The 17,586-nt window shown below is 41.6% G+C and overlaps 1 protein-coding gene across 16 annotated transcripts in view; it reads left to right on the top strand.

Moving 5' to 3' along the window:
• The window catches only part of NCOR1 (nuclear receptor corepressor 1), a gene marked incomplete at its 3' end in the record, with an annotated part of 146,190 nt that overhangs the window by 80,891 nt on the left and 47,713 nt on the right, over nt 1-17,586 (top strand). For 14 of the 16 annotated variants that reach the window (XM_082602808.1, XM_082602799.1, XM_082602805.1 and 11 more), the window contains 5 exons: nt 2,234-2,451; nt 4,354-4,416; nt 6,236-6,375; nt 9,110-9,236; nt 16,561-17,107. In XM_082602808.1, the coding sequence (XP_082458934.1) occupies nt 2,234-2,451; nt 4,354-4,416; nt 6,236-6,375; nt 9,110-9,236; nt 16,561-17,107 (1,095 nt within the window). The remainder of the gene's footprint in view (nt 1-2,233; nt 2,452-4,353; nt 4,417-6,235; nt 6,376-9,109; nt 9,237-16,560; nt 17,108-17,586) is intronic. The other 2 variants (XM_082602803.1, XM_082602802.1) reach the window with 1 other exon arrangement.

The raw sequence follows: 17,586 nt of genomic DNA, 5'->3' as shown, positions 1-17,586 counted from the left end.
AAATGCTGCTGAATGGTTTTCATTTATATAACACCTTCTATTCCAGCTTTATGGATTTTATTTTTCATATAAAATAGACTTCCTTTTTTTTTAAAATTTATTTTTGGCTGCATTGGGTCTTAGTTGGTGCGTGCGGACTTTCTCTAGTTGTGGCGAGTGGGGGCTACTCTTCCTTTTCGGTGTGCGGGCTTCTCATTATGGTGGCTTCTCTTATTGCGCAGCATGGGCTCTAGGCGCGTGGGCTTCAGTAGTTGTGGCACGTGGGCTCAGTAGTTGTGGCTTGCGGGCTGTAGAGCGCAGGCTTAGTAGTTGTGGCACACGGGCTTACTTGCTCTGCGGCATGTGGGATCTTCCGGGAGCAGGGCTCAAACCTGTGTCCCCTGCATTGACAGGTGAATTCTTAACCACTGTGCCACCAGGGAAGTCCAGATTTCCTGGTTTGTTTGTGGTTGCTGTTGCTGTTTTCCTCATTATACAAATAATTCTTGTTCCTTACAGCAAATCAGGAAGAGAGAGCAAAATAGAAAGAAAATTAACCTGTGATTCTGCCACTCAGAGACAGCTATCGTTGACATCTTTGTGTACATGTTTTGGCAGGGTTGGGTGCGGGGAGGCCCTTAGCAGCTGGTTTGTTTGTTTTTCTTCCAAGGATCAGCTTTATTGAGGCATAATTTTGCATAGACTAAATTTCACCAGTTTTTAAGGGTATACGTTGATATATTTTGACAGTTATATGCACTGGTGTACCTGTTGCCGCACTCGTGACTCAGAACGTTTCCATCACCCCGAGAAAGTTCCCCTATGCTCCTTTGCAGTAGTTTCCCTCCCCCCCATTCCCAGCCCCTGGTAACTACTAATTTGTTTTGCCTTTCCTATAATTTCATATAAATGGAATCGTACAGTATGCAATCTCCTGTTGTGTGGCTGCTTTTACTTAATAAGTGTGAGATCCATACAGGTTGTTGCTTGTGTTAATAGTTTGTTTCTTTTTAATATTTATTGTTATTTCTATAATCCTCTTGGAAATACTGATGGTTTATCTAATTTTGCGGCAGCTAAAGCAGCCTAAATCTCTTGCCATGTTTTTTAAAGAGTTAGATACTCATGCCATTCTAATTTGTGCTTTAGGAAGATGTTATCTATAAAAAAAAATTTTTTTTTTTTAGTTATTCAGGTAAAACATTTATCCTCCCACGTGATCAGTGGTTCTGCTCATATGTTACTGCCATATCTTGTTTTTACTTTGTTCTTAAAATCCCTAGTTTATTTAACAAGTGCTCATTTATTACTGCTGTGAGCTAGGTCTTATGGAGGATGCAGAAATACGTAAGATACGTACTCTTCCCAGGTAGTTTATGATCTAGTAGGAAAAATTAGGCAAGATACAAGTACTCTTTAAGGAAAAGAAAAAAGCCTGGCAGGAATGAGCAGAGTCAATAAAGTGTGCTGGGAGATTGAGAAGAGGTTGAGGTTTCCTTCTGCCTGGATAGTTTGGAGGACTTCTTGCAGGAGCTAGTGGTCACTGTGGGTAGAACAGAGGGAGTGGTGTGAATGGACAGGCCTCTTTGGGAAATGGCAGATAGTGGTTTCATTGGATTTGAACATAGGACGCCTCAAGGAGAAAAGCGGAAGGAGGTTGGGGTTCAGTTAGGTCAAGCCTTAATGAAAGCTAAAGCGTAACCTCCACTCAGGAGGCTGCATGGCTCTGTTTGGGAATAGGTAGGATTAGAATGGAGGAAATGGTTTATTGCCAAAGCTGTTGTGCTAGAATATGGGTCCATGAGCAGTATAGAATGGATGGGGATGCAGAAGTCAGGAAGGCTGTGCTCTGAACACGTGCAGAGGTAACAGAGATAGAGGTGGTGGAATTGGTGAGAGAAACATCAGTGAGAGGAAAGCACCAAAACGAGGCACTAGTTCACAGACAGGTAACGAGCAGGGGGAGAGCTGAAGGTGAAGTCAGACCTGTAAACGGAGCGATCATGAGCATATGCTGGTACTGTTAACAGCTGCTGGTCAGGGGGCCAGGGAGCAGGAAGCAGGGTGGGGAGGGCGAGCGTGTTTTGGGGCAGGTTGAGTTTGTATTGATGGGAAGCCCAAGCGGTGATTCCAAGTAACTGGGAGGTTGGGTAGTTTTATTCAATTTCTATTTAAAGAATTTTCAAGGCTGTAATCTTTTTGGTGTATGTATACTTTTAAATCACACAAAACGTTCTTTTGCTGTTGTTTCTAGAGAAAACACCAAGGAAAAGGATAAGACGGAAAGTACGACAGAAGAAACTGAGGAGAGAGAGCAGGCCACGCCCCGGGGCCGAAAGACTGCCAACAGTCAGGGCCGCCGAAAGGGCCGGGTCACCAGGTCCATGACCAGTGAGGCCGCGGCTGCCAGCGCTGCGGCTGCTGCAGCCACTGAGGAGCCCCCCCCACCTCTGCCACCGCCACCAGAACCCAGTGAGTGGACGAGATTGGAGCGAACGGGCCAGAATTTTGTTTGGGATTCTGTTTCAGTGCTGGGGTGAGGCAGGAGGGACCTCTGATATTGATGGCCTAGAAATGCTGATCTGAAATTCTGGCCTTTAAATTTTTTTTTAATGAATTTATGTATTTTATTTATTTTTGGCTGCGTTGGGTCTTCGTTGTTGCACGCAGGCTTTCTCTAGTTGTGGCGAGCAGGGGCTACCCTTTGTTGCGGTGCGCGGGCTTCTCATCGCGGTGGCTTCTCTCGTTGCGGAGCACGGGCTCTAGGCTCACGGGCTTCAGTAGTTGTGGCTCGTGGGCTCTAGGGCGCAGGCTCAGTAGTTGTGGCGCACGGGCTTAGTTGCTCTGCGGCATGTGGGATCTTCCTGGACCAGGGCTTGAGCCCGTGTCCCCTGCATTGGCAGGCTGATTCTCAACCACTGCACCACCAGGGAAGCCCTAAATTTGTTAGACTTTAATATCAAAGTCTTTCGAAAAAGAACATAAGGCCCAGCCTTACTACCTAATACAGCTGTTTTTCTTTTTCCTCTCTTGTAATCCTAGTGTGTGTGCCACCTTGTTTCCTGATGTTCTAACTGGGCACATGTCCTGAATGTTTTCTACTTTCTAACTGATCTTCATTTTCACTTTCAATGGCCGTGAGATGTTGGCCATCTCCTCCCGCCTTTAAAACTAATATGGATAGCACTTTAATGAAAAAAAAAATCTTTATTCACATAGCATTTTCTTTCTGTTAAATTAGTTTTCATGGAAATAAATTCTTAGACAAGGCAATACTGGGTCTAAGAGTACACGCATTTTTCTCTTTCTTATTAAGGACTGTCTTCATTAGTTTATAATGGGATCATATTAATGATGAGTACCATCATTGGTGGTTCAGTGGTACCAAGTTTATCATAACATGAAGTATGAAAGAAATCGCAAGTTTTGGAAATAACAGGAATGAAGTGAAGGAAACAGTTGGACAAGCAGATGGGGCAGATCATGGTGGGCTTTGTTTGAACTATATCCTGCTTTGCTTACAAAGTAGGGAGCCTACAGAGGTTTTTAAACAGAGGAGTGTTGTGATTAGATTGGTGTCTTAGAAAGATAACTCTGGTGACAGTGTGGAGGAGGAGGTGTGTTTGGGGTAAGGGCTGGAGGCTGAGGGACCAGCTAGAAGGGCATCATTATGCATTCAGTGGTCCAGGCAGCGAGGGGGTGTATTCAGGAGACCAGAATTGACATACATCATTGCATGTGAGTGGTAGATGGATGGAAAGATTTAAAAATTAGTCTAAGGCTTCAAAAATTAGTCTGAAGATCCTGATAATAATTGGAGTGACTGGGTGGATGGTAGTAATGCTAATTGAGGAGAATATAGCAGGAGCTCATTTTAGGCCTGAGAGTCTCAATTTTCTAAAGTAAAGGAGGAAGTGTTCAGTTTGTGATCCATCTGTTTGGTAGATTTCAGGCACTGAGGATGAACACAGGGACTTCCAGGAGTTCAGGGGAGATGGGGGTTCAGAGAACAAGAGAGGACTGTGCCTGCCTGGGCAGGAAGCAGAAGGGCGACTGCTTCTTTTGACACTTCAGGAGAGAAGGGATGGAGCTCTAGGAAGTGGGGAGGCACCGCATTCAAACATGTGGACATGGATGGAATGTTAAAGAACGTTGAGGAAGACCATGGTGCTGAGGAGTGTGGGGTTTTCCCCTCTATTACAGTAGAGGAGAGGCTGATACCATCCTATTTCCATAGTCTCTTTCACCTAATGCTTTAAAGTGGCTTTATGTCAGATAAATATTTAGGCTATAGATTGTACGGTTGGTGCCATATAATCTATGAATGAAGGACTTCATTTTTCTCTGGCTTATTGGGTTCTGTCTTTATTTCAGTTTCTACAGAACCTGTAGAAACCTCTCGATGGACAGAAGAAGAAATGGAAGTTGCTAAAAAAGGTAAATGATAGTAGTTCAGGTTCTTCAGGTTTGTTTTTCTTTGTTTGTTTATTTTTAGGGTTATTGGTAATGAGTGAGATGGAACTAATTTCTTTTTAATTGAAAAAAAAAGTTTGTTCTTCCACAATGGTAAGTAGAATTTAGAAGTACACTTAAGAGTTCTTTTTGATGGTGTGGTGCCCTGTAAGGTGCCCCAGTGTGCCTTGTTTAAGAGGCCCACTTCTGAGGAATTTTTCTCTCTCATTTTGTTTTGAATGTCTTATTAGAGAGCAAGTAAGCTACTTTCAGTTTTCCAGAATAGTTGTGATTAAATGCTATTAAAATTTTGGAAGGTATTTGATATAAAAAGTCTCTTATTTAAAAGTTGCATTTGATAGAATGATAAATACTTTCTCAGTTTGCATTTAGTAAGGCTAAGTTTGATTATAAAATGATTCAGAGGAGAGAGCATGGACTTTGTAGCCAGACAGATGAAGGTTTGAATTCTGCTTCTGACACTTTCCTAGCTGTGTGGCCTTCATCTTACTCTGGAACTTTACGGATCTTGTGTTCTTCTGTTGTTTCTTATAAATGTCATACAGTTTGAGATTGAACTAAAATTTCTAAAAGGATAGATAATTGGTTTATATATAAAAAATTATTTTTTAAGTAAGCTAATTTTGAGAAAGATTAGCCAGCTCTTTTGGGGGTTAAGGATTTACCTTGTAGTTCTAAAGAGAAATTATTGCAAATAGCTTGAACTTTTAGTGACACATTTCAGATTTATTTTCTGTTTAGCTGGTAATGAGTAATGCATTTAAGAATCATATAAAACAACCTTAACAAAAATACAGCAGTTTAGAGTGTCCTGTCTTCAAAATAGTTTTGTTTGAAGTTTATTGCCATGGTTAGCACATCTGTGACTGTCATGCTTCCGTGTATTACTGTCATCTGACCGTCATAGCATCACAGTGGAGTAGGTAGGTGTCAGCTCTGCCACAGTGTGCTTTTGTCAGGTGCACGTCCTAGCACGTGACTGCTCAGGCACCACTCCTTCCAGCTTTTAGTCATATGTCAACAGGATCTGGAGATGATCTTCCAGTTATCATTGTGAAGGAAGCTACTGGTGTTAACCTTGGGAAATTGATGTTTTCCCATGAATTAATGAATTTGTACTAGCAATTCCTGCTTGGACACATCTGTGTCTAAAATATCTCTCTGTATTTATGCATTTATATATCCATACTCGTTGCACATACGTATCTGTGTGCATACGTGCATCATTTGGAAGAAACGTCAGATTGCGTAGGTTCCTGTGATGTATTGTATTACAACAGGTCTAAAAGAAAAAAAAACTGGTTAATATTTTTGAGGGCGTCCTTGATTGGGAATGGACTGAAGACATGCTGATTATAAATGGAACCTTAAGTATATCTTTACTTTGTGTTAATCACTTATGTTTGATTACCTTATTAACTTTGTATTGATACACTGTTTCCAAAGATTGAGAAGGACTGTACCCAATCCCTCAGTTTACAGTGTTTGGGCTCTTACTGTGTGTCCAGCATTGTCCTAGTCCTCTGGGAGATATATAACAGGGATACGGTTGAGTCCTCCCATTAATGAGCATGTTTTAACTTTGGGTAGAAAAATAGAGCTGTGAATGAGTTTTGTGTGAATCACATTTCAGCAAGCATTGAAGTATGTCAATAAATAATTGAAAAAACACTTTTAGTGTTAATGATTGTGGATGCAGTGGATTAAGTTGATTTTATCATTTTTCTTGTTTGCTTTATCAGGTGACTACTCAGTTAATGTTTGGTCTGTTTTTAAAATACAGGTCTAGTAGAACATGGTCGTAACTGGGCAGCAATTGCCAAAATGGTGGGAACTAAAAGTGAAGCCCAATGTAAAAACTTCTATTTTAACTATAAGAGACGACACAATCTTGACAACCTCTTGCAGCAGCATAAACAGAAAGTGAGTATATCAGGGGTGGTGAGTCTTCTACTTACTGTTTTTTACTTAGTTTTTTTTTTTTGAGCTTCAGAGATTGGCTTTGAAGGAAACTTCTTTGTATCTTGTATTTTTTTTTTTTAACATCTTTACTGGAGTATAATTGCTTTACAGTGTTGTGTTAGTTTCTCCAAGCAGTTGCAGCTTTGTTTTGTAAATGGCAGTTTCACTTAAGAATGCCCTTAATGTAGCAACTAAAAATTGGCTTTGGTAAACCTTGAGCCTTACACACACATCTGTTTGATGGTGGGAGGGTGCACAGAGCCCTCTGCTCGGTCCTGGTGAGCAGCGGGTCTCAAGGGAAGGCACTCTTGTGTCGTTTGAGTTCCAAGCTGAACTAGCCCCCCCTTTTCCATGGAATGTTATTTTTAATTAAAAGAATGCCAAAACAGATATGGTTTTTCAGACCTGAATATTTTGCAGACATCTTCTTGAAAATGAATGAGCCTGTCTTGAAAGAAAACAACCATTAGTATTTGTTGCCACTTTTAAATTTCCAGCTTTCAGGCAAAAATTAGAATTTTGGAAAGTGTATCTCTCACCGTGAGCTTAATTAACATCTTCACAATACTCAGATTTTTCTGATGAGATTAGTGGTAATAATAACTAATGTGATATTTTGATATATAATGAAATGTATCCAAATTTTAAAAATCTCTAACTCATTTTCCAAGTGACCAACTCATGATGTCACAATGTATGTTGTGTATGGATAAAAGATTTATAAAATGTTCTTTAATACACCAAAGTACAAGATAGAGGAATGCATTTTATTTTATTTTATTATGGTTTTTTTTTTTTTTTTTTTGCGGTACGTGGGCCTGCTCACTGTTGTGGCCTCTCCCGCTGTGGAGCACAGGCTCCGGACGCACAGGCTCAGCGTCCATGGCTCACGGGCCCAGCCGCTCTGCGGCATGTGGGATCCTCCCAGACCGGGACACAAACCCGTGTCCCTTGCATCGGCAGGCAGACTCTCAACCACTGCGCCACCAGGGAAGCCCAGGAATGCATTTTAATAGAGTACCAAAAATGTATCGATACGTTTCAGATTTCATGTTGCAACTAACCGTGGGTAGAGCATTTTATCCTTTTTAAAAAGATTTTCAGGAAAAAATGACAAAATGTCTAATACCTGTTAAAACTCAGTGGAAGATTTATAGGTGTTACATTTCCGTTTAAAACGAATACTCTCATATAATGAAGAAGGGGTCTGGAGGTACAGTAGCTCACTGCGTGTGAAGAGAGGGATGTCACAGTCATGGTAAGTTGCTGTCTCTTCTGCAGCCGTCCAGGACAGCGCCCCGCAGAATGGGTGGATGCTGCCAGAGGAGGGTACAGGTTGGGCACTGAGAAAACCCATAGAGTAGCTATTAGCTAATGCTCAAAAATAGAGCATTCATGGAACCTTCTGAAGGCTTCTTAGAAAATGTAGCCAGAGGAGTCTTCCCTTGTGTTCTTGCTCAGAACATAAGGATGGATTTTTTTTTGGTCTTCAGAATTTCATCTAGTTCTATTACTCTGATGTCAGAAAATGGATTTTTCTCTTGACTTAATTAATGCTTTAGGTTGGATCCTAAATAGCATATTCATATCTAAACTAAGAATAAGAAGAAATAAGAATAAGAATATTGGTAATTTTTCACAGTTGGTGTGTGGTAATAGGAATCTGTTACCTGTTACCTCTGAGGAATCTCTCCCTGGGAGAGGCTGGCAGCTGATGCCTGGTGGTGTGCAGGGTCTGTAGGAGGCACAGAACAGAGGACTGCCAGGGCCGGGACCCTATAGATAGTACAGTAAATGGCTAATGTCTTACATTTATGTACATAGACACATACACTTACAGACAAGTGACCCCAGTAGAAGAATGAACAATTTTACGTAAACATGTAGTTTGCAGAAGGGAAAATCCTATTTAAAAAAAAAAAAAGGAATTTGTTCTCATTAATAGTAAAAGAAATTCACTAACAACAACTATGAGTTGTTGCCTATGAAATCATATTCTTAATGGTAGTGAAGGAAGGCTATTGCAGCATTATTAACAACCTAAATGACTTGAAATAGGAAAATTTGAAATATATATTGGTAGAGTGTTTTAATGGAATCATTAATAAAAGTAGTAACCTTGAAGCACTTGTAAAGTAGGTATGTGTGTAGTTCATGATTATATTGTTAAAAAAAAAGGTAGGATATATAACTACATAGGGCCATTCTGTTTTGTTTACATGTGTACATAAACATTTATACACACATATACGCATGTAAAAGACTGAAAGGAAATGCAGCAGTATACTTAGAATCTCTAGCTGCTAGAATTATGAGCAGTTCTTATTTTTCTTAACATAATTTTCTGTCTTCCACATTCCAACACGTTATTTTTATTAGAAGATAAATATATGAAAATAAAAAGCAGGAGTTTTGTGGGGTTTGGCTGTTTGTACACGTATAGTGATGAGTAGTTCCAAAAACGGCTCGGATGTAACTTTTGATCAGTTTGATGAAAGCCATCCATCCACCTGCACAAAAGGCCCGTTAGTGGATCCCTGAGGTGACTGCACTCCAGCCAGAGTGCTTGTTGGACACGCAGCCTCTGGTCTGGTGTGTGCATGCCAGTGTTCTGCCTCACCTCAGGTGTGAGAAGGTTTGTTTCTTTCCTTTTAATTATTTAAATCCCAAATAGCAATATTTTTTACTCCTTTAGGCCTCACGGAAGCCTCGTGAAGAGCGAGATGTGTCTCAGTGTGAAAGTGTAGCTTCCACAGTTTCTGCTCAGGAGGACGAGGACATCGAAGCCTCCAACGAAGAGGAAAATCCCGAGGACAGTGAAGGTATCACAGATCTTCCATCTGGTTGTGGCTTCTGCTGGCTCAGATGCGTGACGTGTACCTTAGTCATTTGACTATCTAGGAATTGCTTCATTAAGGAAACGTGTACACAATGCATTTATTCGTTCACTCAGCACATATTTATTTATGTAGGTCCTAAGACGGCCCAGGTGCTACACCCAAAAGATCTTGAAGATGGTGGTCCTGCCTCAGACACTAAGTGCCGACATCAATAAAATGTCTGTGTGTCTGGATCGTTGCCACATGTATTGGTTCAATCGGTATCATCAGTTACATTTCCCTCTTTATTCCATTGAGCTTGATTTATTTCAGTGTTTGCAAAGCTTACACATGTCATATTGATGTTTTCACGTAAAAAGTATTAATGACCCAGAGGCACTGGCAGAAAAAAACGTCAGCCCAAAAAACTTAATAAAATCCTGTTCATGACTTGAACAAATTAATGACAACTTCCTGAAAAAGTAAATATTTTCTTGATTTTTTTCCTAATTAAAAAAGTTACCTAATTTATTTCCGTTTACATTACTTTCAAAGTTTCCTTGGATTTCTTTTGAAAACTGTCCTCTTCTGAAGTGGGGATTTTCACAGTGATTTCAGTAGCTCTTTATATATTATATCTTAAACATGTTCATGTTTTTATGTATGCAAATATTCCCTCCATCTCATTTGCTTTTTGTTTTGTTTTATCTTTAAATTACCAGAGTTTAATCTTTTCAGGTAATTAGAGCTGTTTACATTTGCCTTTGTAGGCTCTTATATTTTAAGCTTACGAGGTTCTACACCTTCCAGGAGTTTTACGTTTTGTTTCATTATTTTTTTCCTACAAGTTGTCGTTACTGGGTTTTCAACTTAAAATTTGTCTTGAAATGGGTTTTGGCTTTGAACAGTAAATTTTATTCTGTGAGGTTTTGTGAAAAATGAGGTAGCTGTTACAAAAGTAAAGAGACTGTTGGAGCAGGCTCACCCTGGGGTAGAATGAGGGTCCTGCAGACAGTTGGCGGGGAGGGTGTGTCTGGCACTTTGAAAGAGGTCCTCAGAGTTTGTTAATTTTCATAGGTTTGTAGCTGGTAGCCAGTATTCCCTAGGTCATAAGTGTACGTGAAGCCTGTATTTCGCAGACTGGGCGGCTTAAACAATAGAAATTTATCGTTTGGATCAGGGCCCCACCCTTATGACCTCATTTACCTTCATTACCTCCGTCAGGTCATTATCTCCAAATACAGTCACAGTGAGGGTTAGGGCTTTAACATAAATTTTGGGGGCAGTGGGGACACAATTCAGTTCCTAAAAAGGGCCAAGCCTATTTGTCATATATGTGTTTATTTCAGAACAGAGAAGCCTATCCATACATGGGCTAACAGATTCCTAAAAACTGAGCACCAGAAAGTGACCTTTTTCCTTCTGTTTCCCTCCTGTTACTTTCTTCTTAGTGTGAAGCTTTTCTCAAATTGTCAGATAAGGTGATTAAGGTTAAGTGAAGTATTAAAATCATGTTTCCGTTGGCTCTAATGTGGGGTAGCATGGTCACGTCATGCCCATTTATACATATGCTTGTCTCGTGACACCTAGAATAGTTTCCTATTAATAGGAAGTGAACTTGCCCCTAGAATTGTGGGATCTTCATTTCCTTGGACTTAATTTCATTTGGAAAGTGCCAGAGAAAAGAAAGTACAGTGCAGTGTCCACGAGCTATGCCCCGTCTCACTGCCCAGCTTCCGGAGACCCTACAGACCTCCTGTTGGTTGTGGGGTCAGGCTCTTGCCCACGGGAGAGGGGAGGCATCTGCTGAAAGCAGAGCCTCCGTGTCTGGCTTCCTGAGACACACCTCTAGCCGTGGGAGTATCTTTTGTGACTAGATGAGTTAAATCAGAAAGACCAAAACCTTACCAGAATTTGGATGTGTTCTTGTTCTCTTGTTCTAAATCATTCCTTATGGTGTTTTGGCAGGGGAAAGAAAAAAAGGCACTCACGTTTGGCTGGTGCTTGGTGAAGCGCTGTGCCTTGGAAATATTCCTACTCTTTTGTGGCTTGGAAGAAGAAAATAACTGAAAAAGTGCTTATGTCAGATGATATCATCTGTGTAATCACTAACATGTCCTCCTGTATTTGGAAGATAAATGACTTGTTCATTTGTCCTTGGGTTTGAGGCTTTCCATCACTATATGTATAGAAATGAGGATGAAGTCAGGCTTTTTGTTAGCCTTTCAACATTTTGGTAGCATCTTTCACTAATAGTAATTGCTGCTGTATATTGAGACCTTACTACATGTGAGGTGCTCTTCTGAGCTTTTGTCTTTTGATTTTTTTATTTTTGAGACTTGAAGTCTCATCTGAATCCAGGCTGATACATCTAACTGCCTATTTAACATTTCTACTTGGATACCTAAGCGTTAACATCCAAAGCCGACTTGTGTTTCCCCACCACTACAGCCTACTTTCCCTCCAGTCTCTCCCTCGGTCAGTAAATGATGCCAGCTCTCTCTCATACCCCACATGTGGGCCATCAGCGAGGGTTGTCCACTTGTCTTTAGATGCATTATTTAGACTCTCGTCACATCCCCCTCCCTCCATTGCTGCCACCCTGCTTCCAAGCCACTCTCATCTCTATTGCAGTGGCCTTTTGATTGGCCTGCTTGCTGCTGTTTGTTCCATTATATTTTTTTTCCTCCAAAGAACACCCAGAGTGAACCTTATAAAATATACATCAGATCATGTTTCTCCTGTACTCCAAATCCTCTGATACTTTTCCGCGTCTCATTCAGAATCAAAGCCAGAGACCCGTGGTGAGGACTCCCTGCGGGAACGGGCCCTTAGGTTTCCGTGACCTCCTTGTCAGCCCCTTTCTGCCTGCTCGCTCTGTTCTTTGTTGTTGGTGTGAACTGAGATAAAACTGACATACAACATTATATTAGTTTCAGGTTAACAACATCATTCGATATTTGTACGTATCATGAAATGATCACAAAAGTCTAGTTAACATTCATCACTGCATAGTTTTTTTCTCATCATGAGAACTTTTAATACCTACTCTTAGCAACTTCCAGGTTCATAACACAGCGTAATTAACTGTAGTTAGCATGCTGTATGTCACATCCCCAGGGCTTACTGTTTGTATAACTAGGTGCTTGTATCGCTCGCACCTTCATCCACTTTGCCCACCCCTCACCGCCTGCCTCTGACAACCACCAGTCTCTTCTCTGTGTATGCTTTTTTGTTTTTTAACATTCCACATATAGGTGAGATCATACAGTATTTGTACTTCTCTGTCTGACTTACTTCACTTAGCATAATGCCCTAAAGTTCCATCCATGTTGTCAGAAATGGCAAGATACACACAAACACACACACACACCCCACATTTTCTTTACCCTTTCATCCATTGATAGACACCTAGGTTCCTTCCATATCTTGGCTATTGTAAATAATGCTGCAATGAATGTTGGGGTGCATGTATCTTTTCAAGTTGGTGGGTTTTTTTCCTTCAGATAAATACCCAGAAATAGAATTGCTGGATCATATGGTAGTTCTATTTTTAATTTTTTGAGGCACCTCCGTACTGTTTTCCATAGTGGCTGCGCCAATTTCCATTTCCACCAACAGTGCATGAGGGTTCCTTTTCCTCTGCATTCTCACCAACCTCATTACTTCTTGTCTTTTTAACGATGGCCGTTCTTACAGGTGTGAGGTGACTGCTCCCTCTGTTTTGACCGCACTGTCCTCTTTGCTGCTCCTGAGCAGACAGCCCCCACTTGAGGGGCTTTTCCACGTGCTAATCTCTCTACCTGGAATGAGCTTCCCCACTTCCTTTGGGCCTCTTGAAATGTCACATTAGCTCTCTAATGCCTCCTTACCCACTGGGCCCCAATTTTGTTCTTTATTCACTGCGTTTATTACCACCTGACATGTCATGTGTTTATGGTTCGTTGTCTGTTCCACACTAGAATTTCCGCTCCATTAGAGTAATTTCTTTTTCCCACTGAAGTGTCACCAGGACCTCAAACAGCTCCCTGCATTGCATGGTGGATGTTAGGTACATATTTACAAATTCACTCTTTCTTTCATTCAGAGTTTTTAAATACTATGTTATGCATGAAAAGTATCCTTTCCCATATGGTCATTTAAGTTTTTATTTTTACTGTTTTTTATGTAAAAATAATACGTTTATGGCTTCAGAGTTTACTGTTTTCTGTTTTTATTTTGTTTTGTTTTGTTTTTGCGGTACGTAGGCCTCTCACTGTTGTGGCCTCTCCCATTGCGGAGCACAGGCTCCGGACGCACAGGCTCAGCGGCCATGGCTCACGGGCCCAGCCGCTCCGCGGCATGTGGGATCTTCCCGGACTGGGGCACGAACCCGTGTCCCTTCCATTGGCAGCCGGACTCTCAACCACTGCGCCACCAGGGAAGCCCCAGAGTTTCCTGTTTTGCTTCAAATATTTCTCCATACCTCCTGAGGTTATTTGTATCTTGTACTAAATTATCTTCTTAGAATTTTAAAAATCTTTATTCCATTTGGAATTATTTTTCTGCATAGTGTAGTTTTTCTTCAGACAGAGAACCAATTCTGAGAAAGCTAGCTTATTAAATATCATCCTTTACTCAATGATTTAAAGTATCACCTTTGGCATACATTAATTTCTCACATACTTTAGGAGCTATCCCTAGACATTATCTTCTGTACCACTGATTTATTTTGTCTGTCTCTTTGGCAGTTCCCAACACATTGGTAATACATTGGCTTCATAGTAAGTTTAAGAATCTGGAGAGGCAAGTCTCTCTCACGCTAATGCTTTTTCTAATTTTCTTGGATTTTCTCAGGGACTTATTTTTTCATATAAATTATAAATTGGTCTATGTAGTTTAAGAAGTTTTCTTACAAACCGCTGGGATTCTCATTGGAGATATGTGTATTAATTTTAGGGAGATTTAAAGTTTTATGTTGTCTTCTAGTCTATTTTAAGAAAATAATTGAAAACTTAATGTTGAAGTGAACATCTCTGTGTAACTATTTATAGCAGTGTCAAGTTGGAAGTAGCCCAAGGATCCACTAATAGAGGAAAGGTGAAGTAAATTTAAAGACACATTCACAGCCGTTCATTCACTTCTTACTTAAGTAAATGTTTGAGTCTGCTCTGTGCCAGGCACTCGGCCCTGTGCTTGTCTCTAGGACTTAGCTGATAAGCAAAATATATGATCCTTGCCCTTAATGGTATTTACAGCCTAGTGGGAGCAACAGCAAGGAATCAAATAATTGTGAATAAATGTAAAATTGTAACTGTAATCAGGACATGTGCTGTAAGAGCCATAGTAGCAAAATTCAACTTTGTTAAGGAAATGATAGAAGGCTTTTTTTAAGCATGTGGTATTTGATCTAATATCCAAAGGGGGAAAAGTAGGTGAAAGCCGCTCAGACTGTATGAAGTACGTGGTAGTGGACGCATGGGGTATTCACAGAACTGGAAGAAGGCCAGTGATATGGGACACAGAGAATGCAGGGCTCGAGATGAGGCTGGACGCTTGCAGCAAGGCCACGCTCAGGAGTTTGGAACTTTATCCTAGGAGCAGTGAGGGGGAGAGAGTGTGAGTGAGTTTTGGTAAAATTTGGCTTTTAAACTCACTCTGGCCTTGTAGAGAATGGTCTGGGATGGTGGTCAGAAGAGTCGGTTTTGGAGTCAAGTGGCAGTTGTGAAGTTGAACAGAAATGGCTGGATTTGTAGAGAGAAGATCTATGAGACTTATCGAGGCAGGATATGGGGACAAATGAGAGGAGTGTTTAAAAGGTGACTCCTAGGTTCCTGGTTTGTTTGTTGGATACTAAACACTAAAAAAGAACTTGAGTTGGGACTTGAGGAGTTGAATACCTGTCCAGAGTAGGACGTAGTGAATTTGTGATTCCTTTGAGATAATCTGGGTAAAGATGTCAAAACACATTAAAAGTATATTTATGAAATGGTACAAACGATGGGAAAGACCAGTGTTACAACGTTAAGTTAAAAAATCTATGTGAGGGCTTCCCTGGTGGCGCAGTGGTTGAGAGTCTGCCTGCCGATGCAGGGGACATGGGTTCGTGCCCCGGTCCGGGAAGATCCCACATGCTGCGGAGCGGCTGGGCCCGTGAGCCATGGCCGCTGAGCCTGCGCGTCCGGAGCCTGTGCTCCGCAACGGGAGAGGCCACAACAGTGAGAGGCCCACGTACCACAAAAACAAAACAAAACAAACAAACAAACAAAGATCTATATGATATTGTTCTAGAGCTTTGTTGTCTAATGTGGTAGCCACTAGACACACATGTGGCTATTGAGTTCTTGAAATGTGATTACAGTCTTCCCTCTATCTGAGGGTCCTGCAGTTCAACCAACTGTGGATGGAAAATATTCAGAAAAAAATTACAGAAAGTTCCCAAAAGCAAAATTCCAGAGTGGCAACTATTTACATAGCATTTACATTGTATTTACAGCTATTTACACAGCATTTGTATAGTATTACGTATTACAAGTAATTGTAAGTAATCTATAGATGATTTAAAGGATACGGGAGGATACTTTTGCGTAGGTTATATGCACGTGCTGCCATTTTACATCAGGTACCTGAGCATCCGTGGATTTTGGTGTCCGTGGTGGGGGCATGGGGGTTGGTCTGGAGTTAGTCCCCTGCAGACACCAAGGGACGACTGTAGTCCAAATTGAGATGTGCTGAAAATGTGAAATACAATCAGATTTTGAAGACTTAGTACCAAAAAAGGTAAAACACCTTATTACTAGGTTTCTATATTGGTTACATTTAAAATGATAATATTTTGCACATACTGGATTAAATAAGATATATTGTTGAAGTTAATTTTATCTGTCTCTCTTTTTACTTTTTTAACATGGCCACCAGAAAAATTTAAATTACAGATGTAATGTGCATCATGTTACTATTGGATGGTGCTGTTCTAGTGTTAGCTTTCCTGGGTAAAAAGAAAAGCACAGAAACAGGCTGGTAGAAATAAACCAGAACATTATCATTTATGGGAATGTTTTTTGTTTAGTTTTGTTTTTCTATCTTTCTTTGTTTTTCAAATTTCATATGGATTATTTTTAGACATTAAAAGCTTTTACGCTTTCAATTTCTGAAGGCCAAGACAATTTGATGTTTCCCTTTCATACTGTACTTAAGAAAAAACTTTAGTTTCCCAATAGCTGTAATACTTCAGTGAGGTCATCAAAGGAGGATAATTCATCCTAAACAAGTACTTTCAAGCATGGCTGCTGTCACCACCTGACAGGTGTTCATTATCAGATTTTTATGCTGTATCATTATCTTTAAGGTGCTGAAAATAGTTCTGATACAGAAAGTGCTCCTTCTCCTTCACCAGTTGAAGCTGTCAAGCCCGGCGAAGACAGCACTGAAAACGCGCCTCCTCGAGGGACCACGGAGCCTGCGGCCGAGCTGGAGGCCACACCCGACACCGTGCCCAGGGCCTCTCCCTCACCGGCAGTTCCGAGCACAGAAGCAGCCGAGGATGACAGTGTGGAGACCCAGGCGATCGACAGTGTGGCAGTGGACACAACAGAGCCGATGGACGTGGAGCACAAGGAGTGTGGGGCTGAAGGCCCTTCTGCTCTGGACCTCCCCTCGGCTGCCAAGGCTGACGCTGTGGATGTGGAAATGCCAGAAAGCAGTCCATCCAGAGTCGAAGGGGACCCCAAAGACAGAGACCTGGAGAGAAGCAGCGAGAAGCCGGAGCCTGGAGGCGACGACCTGGGGGTGGCCCAGCAGATGAGCGCCCCGAGGCCCGAGCTCCCCTCTGACCACGACTCCAGTGCCACATGCAGTGCCGACGAGGATGTGGACGGGGAACCGGAGAGGCAGCGGTGAGGCTCCCTCCTTGACCTCCTCCTGCTCTTTACTCTGTTGGTTGCAGACTGAACCCCAGGGCGGTGCTGGCTGCTGAGGTTACTCCTGTAGAAATACTGGCAAGTGAGAGAGTCTGTCTGCTTTTATTTTTTATTTTTTAATTAATTTATTTATTTATTTATGGCGCGTTGGGTCTTCGTTGCTGCCCGTGGGCTTTCTCTAGTTGCGGCGAGCGGGGGCTACTGTTGGTCGTGGTGCGTGGGCTTCTCATTACGGTGGCTTCTCTTGATGTGGAGCATGGGCTCTAGGTGCACGGGCTCAGTAGTTGTGGCTCGCGGGCTCTAGAGCACAGGCTCGGTAGTTGTGGCGCACGGGCTTAGTTGCTCCGCAGCATGTGAGATCTTCCTGGGCCAAGGCTCGAACTCGTGTCCCCTGCATTGGCAGGCAGATTCTTAACCACTGCGCCACCAGGGAAGTCCCTCTGTCTGCTTTTAGT

The sequence above is a fragment of the Mesoplodon mirus genome (genome assembly GCF_964341445.2).
Source record: "Mesoplodon mirus genome assembly, chromosome: 18".
NCBI classification, from domain to species: Eukaryota; Metazoa; Chordata; class Mammalia; order Artiodactyla; family Ziphiidae; genus Mesoplodon; species Mesoplodon mirus.
Note: the sequence above shows the minus strand (reverse complement) of the source record. Positions and strands in the feature narration are given on the sequence as shown.